This window comes from Dromiciops gliroides, chromosome 2 (genome assembly GCF_019393635.1).
Source record: "Dromiciops gliroides isolate mDroGli1 chromosome 2, mDroGli1.pri, whole genome shotgun sequence".
In the NCBI taxonomy this organism is placed as follows: domain Eukaryota; kingdom Metazoa; phylum Chordata; class Mammalia; order Microbiotheria; family Microbiotheriidae; genus Dromiciops; species Dromiciops gliroides.
This window is the reverse complement of record NC_057862.1, coordinates 181256896-181264943: the sequence shown is the minus strand read 5'-3', so window position 1 is coordinate 181264943 and position 8048 is coordinate 181256896. Positions and strand designations below refer to the sequence as shown.

The 8048-nt window shown below is 38.7% G+C and overlaps 1 protein-coding gene across 1 annotated transcript; it reads left to right on the top strand.

Annotated features, from left to right (window-relative positions):
* Nucleotides 1-6781: 6781 nt before the first annotated feature.
* On the top strand, nt 6782-7720 carry LOC122741929 (olfactory receptor 4F3/4F16/4F29-like). Its single transcript, XM_043985818.1, has one exon. The coding sequence runs from the start codon at nt 6782-6784 to the stop codon at nt 7718-7720; it is 939 nt and encodes a 312-aa protein (XP_043841753.1).
* The last annotated feature ends 328 nt before the right edge of the window (nt 7721-8048 follow it).

The following is an 8048-nucleotide window of genomic DNA, read 5'->3' as shown; positions in this document are numbered from 1 at the left end:
TCCACTCAGGGAAAGTCCACTTGGAGAGTGACATCATAAAGTCCACTCAGGGAAAAAAGTTAGACAAATTAACTTGAAGGGATGCTAAATTTGGAGGAAAGACAAGATTCCATCAGAGAAGAGATTTGGGGAAACTACCTTTCTTTCAGTAGAGGAATAGAGTACTCCAGATACCATACAACTACTGCTTCTTAGGAAGTTGCTATTTAGTGTGTAAAGGAAGCAGGGCAGAGTTGAACCAGGAAAGAGAATGCCTGAGGTTTGGCCACTGGTAATGGGCAGTAAGTATGTCAACTGGTGGCCTTTTAATTTGACTTATTCTTGCTAAGTGCTAAGTTCAGTGTTTATTCCTTTTGAAAAAGCCTGAGTTCTATCAATGCCTCCTAAATTTTGATCCCCTGAGTAGTTCTAGACACTCCATCTTAGCTTTGGCTCTGTACCTCTCCAGTCATAAGTAGTTCTTTATGTATTTATTTAGGACTTTATGGACTACATCAATTTAATACAAATCTAATATGGCTCTCATTTGGAAAACTCGTTGACAAAAGTTAATTATGAATGACTTCCTCCTCCACTGCTGCTATCATAGTCATGATATTGCAGTGAAAACTATCATTTGTAATAGAGATTCTCTGCAACTGCCAAGAACACTCCCTTGAGTTAGTGATAGCTTCTTCATCTGAGTTTGCCTGAGGTTGCTTCCCTTAAATATGTCCCAAATAAATCCTCTTTTTATTGAAACTGTTGAGAGAATCCTTGGCTGGGTCTTAAAGATTAGCTCATGCTGATTAGTGTCTATTCCCACAACCCATGTAACAAATACATCAATATGCCAAGGATCATGATTTTATCCTTGTGGGAATGCCCTCACAGCAGATCATAATCTATCCATAAATTACTAAATAAATCTTATATGGCTTCTTGAGGTTCAGAGAAATTCAGTAATTTTCTCATGGTTGCATGCCAATAAATGTCAGAGGAAGGGATATGCTGGGGCCAGTTTGACTTGTGAATGCTGATTGTTAAATTTTTATTGTGGACATTTATACCTCAGAAATGAACAAAAAACTTCAAATCAGGGCCCGATTTATCATTTTTTGATTCTCTAGACTTAAATGATAGAAAAATGTTAATAAGAAGATTAAATTTAAAAGTGTGTTGTCTACATATGTGTGTCTGAGTGTCTATAAAACTTTTATTATTTTTTTTCTGGAAAACTGGTTGTTAAGCGTTTATTAAAACACTACTGATCAGAGGATAAACTTGAACTCAGGTTTTCTTGACTCCAAATCCTCTCACAGTTCATTAAAGCCCTGATCACATGTGACCCACCAGTAGAGAATCCCATTTGCTACTTCCCCTATTCTAGACCTCCCAGAATTTATCTTCCTACCAGACAGACTGGAGAATCACATGACATAAGAAATGCTCCTCTCCCTAATTGTCCTACCAATATCTTCTTCCCTTCCCCCCTTCTAGATGAACACTGAAAACCTCAATCCTGTAAAAAGGGCTGACTTCCTTTTTTTTTTTTCCCTAGTGAGGCAATTGGGGTTAAGTGACTTGCCCAGGGTCACACAGCTAGTAAGTGTTAAGTGTCTGAGGCCGGATTTGAACTGAGGTACTCCTGACTCCAGGGCCGGTGCTCTATCTACTGCGCCACCTAGCTGCCCCAAGGGCTGACTTCTTTTCCAGTGATGGTGGGAAGTTCCCTGCCTTGTTGATCTGACATGACTATACACATGCTTTGGATGAGAAGGGAGCCACCAACTATAATCCTTCCAACAACATGGAGGATTTCACAAATTTTCATCTTGCCTGGTACTAGGGCAAGTCTTCTAAACACCTGGGAACTACTATTTGACAACCTAATTGAATATATGGCCAGATTAAAGAGAGATGTATAATCTAATCAGTGTGCCCAAAGGCAATATCTGCATGAGCTTTTTTTTTTTTTAAATGATTATCTATGGAATAGAGGTTAGGGTTTGTCATAGATTTAAAGCTGCAAGGACCTTGGGGGGTAATCTAGTCCAATTTCCTCCTTTTAAGGAGGAGCAATTTGAAGCCAGGGCAATGTAAATGACTTCTAAAGTTACATAGATACTAAGTGGCAGAGCTGAGATTTGAATTCAGGTCCTCTGACTTCAAATTCAGTATTCTTTACACTATACCATGCTCATGAGAGTATAAAACCCCACTAACTCTCCCCCACCAATAAATGTGGAGTCTTTGAGAGAAAAGACCAATTTTAATTATTAATTCTCCCCTCATCTAGTTCCCTACAGAAACCTTCACTCTTCTCCATTGCTTTATAATTCTCCCCTTCTTTCAATCCCCCCATTCTCTTTCTTCCCTTCCTTACATCCTTTCTCTTTTCTTCCCTCTTCCTCCTACCTTTTCTTCTTTCCCTCTCTCCTTTCCCTCTGCCTTTACTTCCCTCTCTTTCCTTCCTTTTCCATTTCCTTATTCTTTCTTTCTTTCATTCTTTCTTCATTCCTTTGTTCCTTCCTCATATTTCCAAGAATATGAGAAACCATTTACAAGCCTCAGCTGTCAATTCTATACATATTTTTGTACATGTGGGTCTTTTTCCCTTTTTTATGATATATTTTTTTCAGGGCAATGAGGGTTAAGTGACTGGGTCACACATTTAGTGTCAAGTGTCTGAGGCTGGATTTGAACACAGGTCCTCCTGAATCCAGGGCTGGTGCTTTATCCATTATGCCACCAAACTGCCTCTTCAGCTGTCAATTCAAAATATCCATTCATTCATTTTCAGTGAAGTATGCCCCACTGTTCTAAAATTGCTACCTGGGTGTTCCTGAGGGGTTACTTGACTTTGAGGGGCAGTAATGTCTTTGAGTTTGTGCATTCAGTGAGAGCTTTGGTCTCTAGCATGTGGAGGTCTGAAGACTTACTTAATCTTTATTAGTCACTGAGAATTGGTAGCTAGTAGGGCCCTGGAAATTCTCTCCTTATCCCTCTTCCTAGCTGCCTTGTGTCCATTAATAGTCTTGGGCTACCTTCTTCAATTTGTATCTCAATTAGTTAAGCAATTCCCCAAAGTGATCCATTTTGGAGGGTTAATTTAACATCAAATGAACTAACTTCCTCTCCCTTCAACCAGGGCACAAAAGCACCCAGCCTACAGGGGCCACTTCTCTCCATCCTCTCTCCTTTTCTGTTCATTGCCTAGCAACGTTTGTAACATTTTGACCTTTGGGAAAACCAACATAATGCTATGACACAAATCGAGGCCAACCTGATCATAAGATGGCTATTGTTATATCTCCATAGTTTTACTTGGTCACTAACCCAGTGCTGTTAATTGGCACCTTTTTCTACAGTAGAAAAGCTACATATGATGCTATCTCCTTCTTGAGGGTGGGGGTAGAGTATTATGATAACAATGTTTTTCTAATCCCCAAATTAGGACACATATCTAATAAATACTTGGTTTTACATTTATGAATAGGGCAGAATATTTGAAATTGGATCTCTCCTCTGAAAATCTGCAACTTATGATGAAGGTAAAAATACTATAAGGAAAGATTAAATTTTCTGAATTTTTCAAACCTTTAACAAGCTGCTACCTCTTGTGTTGACAGAACAGGTGAGATGACATTTGAATTTATCCCATCCTTTTCGTTTTACACATTTCCCTCCTTTCTCTGATTCTGATGATGTTTGCTATTCCTTTTTCATCTTTGACCCTCCTTTACCTTTGTTTTCACTGATCTGGTCACTAATATGCTATTCACTTCATGCTAATGTGTACAATACAATGTTAACATTAGAGGAGGCACAAGGACACAGTTCAAGCCCTCAGGGAGCTGTCAGTAGTCTTATTGGGGAGACAGGACATAAGATGATAACATGGCATAAAAGGCTATTACTATGATGTAAAGAAATTGTTAGTGATTGATCAAATGAATGAATAAGTGTTACAGAATTTCAGAAGACTTTTCTTTCTGTTATGTTTTAAAACCTTCTATGTTTTAGACTTTAGCAGGGCAGCAAGGTGGTGCAATGGATACAGTGCCAGGCCTGGAGTCAGGAAGACTCATCTTCTTGAGTTCAAATCTGGCCTTACACATTTATTAGCTGTGTGACCCTGGGCAAGTCACCTAACCTTGTTTTCTTTAGTTTCCTCATCTGTAAAATGAGATGGAAAAGGAAATGGCAAACCACTCCAGTATTTTTGCTAAGAAAGAGTCAGACATGACTGGACAATGACAAAAATTGTTTCAGGCTTTATGTGAACTTGAAATTCAGATCTTCATACTCCTGAATGAATGAAAAAGCATTTCTTAAGTTCCTACTATAGGCCAAACACTGAATGGGTAGCATTAATTTCTGCCTTACTGATTTTCCATGTAGCACAAGCCATATTTTCCTCTTTGACTTCACTTCATCATTTTTCTCTTTCTCCTACTACTTTTCGTCACATTTTCTCCCTTCCCCTTTTCTTACATTGGCTCTCTCTTTGCTACACAAGGTGTCTATCATTCCCTGTCCCTGACTTCTTTTGTCCTTTAGTATCTCTTGTTTTCATCTGTTTTAAATTCCCAAATAAGACACATTTTCCCTTTCTTCAAGTCTCAAGTTGTTTGGTCCAGTGGTGTCAAATGGAAATACTCCCTGTTAACTGTGTATTGACTCAGAAAATCATTATTTATGTTAAACATTATTATTTATTTATTTATGTTAAACATTATTTATGTTAAACATTTCTCAATTACATTTTTTTTAATTTTTTTTTTTTTTAGTGAGGCAATTGGGGTTAAGTGACTTGCCCAGGGTCACACAGCTAGTAAGTGTCAAGTGTCTGAGGCCGGATTTGAACTCAGGTCCTCCTGACTCCAGGGCCGGTGCTCTATCCACTGTGCCACCCAGCTGCCCCCTCAATTACATTTTAATCTGGTTTTGAACTGGGAATTTTGGAGGCTGGTGGGCTACAAGTTTCATACCTCTGGTTTGGTCCACTATTTTTCATGATTGCTCTGGATTCCTTCAGGTCTCTAATCTAGAGAATGCTCCTCTAGTTATTTTAAGAATAGATGACATTTGCTCAGCACTGGAATGGTGTTGGAATAAGAATAGTCAGTTTTAATGAAGGTAGGATAGTTGCCATCCAGATCCCTAACCTGGAAGATGCACCTGCAAAATAATATAATATATGATAAAAATAGATGACATTTATACAGCACAGGACTAGTTAGAATGTAATTGATGTAGCATGCTATATAATAGCTAGAGAATGGTTTTAGAGGCAAGGAGATGTGGGTTCAGGTCCCTCCTCTGGAACATACTGGTGCTATGATCCTCAGCAAGTCATTTAAACTCTGAGTGTCCTAGTAAACTCTTTAAAACTTCAAATTACAGAGAGAGTGTTTACTTGTATCAGTAGAGGGAATTTCTTCATTAAGACCTCTAATACCAGGGGCAGGTAGTGGTGCAGTGGATAATGTACCTGGATTCAGGAGGATCTGAGTTCAAATCCAACCTCAGACACTTGAGACTTACTAGCTGTGTGACCTTGGGCAAGTCACTTAACACTCATTGCCCCACAAAAAGACCTCTAATACCAATGAAATCACAGGTCTAGTCTCTATCTCTGACGGTTTCTATGCTATCTCATTTTAGTCTCTGAAGAACTCTGTGATATGAATGCTTTTATCCTTATTTTACAAGTAAGGAATCTGAGACTCAGGTGTTATGTCTTATATGAGATTGTATACATAATATACCATCTTTTTTATATGAAGAGGATAATTCTGACCTGACAGACTTAATCCTCATTCATAGGTCACACAGCTATTAAGGTTCAGAGGTAAGATTTGAATCTATGTCTTCCTGACTGAAGGTTAGCATTATAGTCACATTGCCTCTCCTTGACTAGATACTGACCATTCCTAGTTCATCAATCCTTCAGAAAGATCTGGGAAACAGACAGGCATGGGGACCTCTGGCAGTCACTTTATGCTTTATAGCAAGCCAGTGCCCAACTTGTCTAGACATCTTCCACTGGGAGTTTTACCTGGTGAAAATCAAGTTTTGAAGTTGTGGAAACACACTCTTCTATAAATAGGAATACTCATTCTTAGTGCCAACGGATTAAACAGTGAGGATTTTAAATTTGAAAGAACTCTCCCTAATATGGTTTCAGACAACCATTTATTTGGCTCAACTTGGATCTTACCCTGGCTTGAAGCAGATCATTTCAAGTCTTTTCAACTCCTTGAGTCTCATATTAACCATTGTCAGAAAACTTATATGGGCCAGTTTGTCTGAAAAGTCAATCAAAAAACACATAGTCTCTGCCCTCTAGCACAGGACATTTCAAACAAATATGGCACTAAAAATACTGGGATGGACAGATGGAAGGAACATCTGGATAATTACTTGCATAAAAAAGAAAATTTAATTAATAAGCATAATGGAATCCCTTTTTCAATGTTCACATTAAAAGGCATGTTAAGATCAAAGTACATTATAACATGTTTTTGCTGATGAATTTTCTGAATACCAGTCTCCTTATCTGTAAACTGAATAGGTTGGGTTAGATTAATTGGAAAGTGCTTTGCTCTATGGGTGTCAGCCATGAATTATAATGATGGCATTCATGATAATTATCATGTAGCAATATTTGTTTTGCAAGGCACAACTATATCTCCTCCATTTAGAGTCTCCACTTAGTGTCCATATTTCTGATTCTCTTTTTATTCTCTTCCCTTTAGGTAACTTCAGAGTTGGCCCTGCTGACTTGATTGAGTCAATGGATGGAGCCAATCGATCTGTGGTTTATGAGTTTGTATTAATGGGTCTCACCAATTCTTGGGGACTGCAGCTTTTTCTCTTTCTGTTCTCTTCTGTATTCTATATGGCAAGCATGCTGGGTAACTTCCTCATTGTACTCACAGTGATCTCTGAGCCTCACCTACACTCTCCCATGTATTTTCTGCTGGCTAATCTCTCTTTCATTGACATGGTTGATTCCTGCATTGTGACCCCTAAAATGATTTGTGACCTTTTCAAGAAGCACAAATTAATCTCCTTTGGAGGCTGTGTTTCTCAGATCTTCTTTATTCATTGCATAGGTGGTGTAGAGATGGTGCTCCTCATAGCTATGGCCTTTGACCGTTATATTGCAATATGTAAGCCTCTCCACTACTTGACCATTATGAACCTGAGAATATGCATTGTTATTCTGATATCTGGCTGGATCATTGGCCTTATCCATTCATTAATCCAATTAGCTTTTGTGATAAAATTGCCATTCTGTGGTCCCAACAAAGTAGATAGTTTTTATTGTGATCTTCCTCGGTTCATAAAACTTGCCTGCACTGATACCTATAAGCTACAATTCTTAGTCACTGCCAACAGTGGATTCATCTCTCTAGGTGCTTTCTTCATCTTGATCGTCTCCTACATCATCATTCTAGCCACTGTCCGACAACACTCTTCTGGTGGGTCATCCAAGGCTCTCTCAACACTGTCAGCCCATATCACTGTAGTGATCTTGTTCTTTGGTCCATGCATCTTCGTCTACGTGTGGCCATTCCCCACATTGTCACTGGATAAATTTCTTGCCATATTTGACTCAGTGATCACTCCTTTTCTGAACCCAACCATCTACACATTCAGAAACAAGGAGATGAAAGTGGCCATGAAAAGATTATGGAATCAGCTCATGAAGTCACAGACTTTCTCTTAAATAATTTGCATGGTTGGACTCAATGGACCAGAGCATTTAAAGAAAATGAAGCTTTCAGACTTTCAGAGACTATATTTGAGACATGGGCTGCTTCACTGCAGTGTTAGAAATTAAAGATATATAAACATGTAGTATGTAATCTGTGCACCAAACAATATAAGAATAAGACATGGGCAGCTAAGTGGCTTAGTGCAGAGTGTGCTGGACCTGGATTCAGGAAAAACTAAGTTCAAATCTGGCCTTAGACACTAACTAACTGTGTGAACCTGAGCAAGTCACTTAACTTCTACCTGTCTCAGTTTCCTCATCTGTGAAATGAAGATACTAA

What these genes read in the sequence shown, in the direction of transcription:
- LOC122741929 (XM_043985818.1), top strand. Translation starts at nt 6,782, where the DNA reads ATGGATGGAGCCAATCGATCTGTGGTTTATGAGTTTGTATTAATGGGT.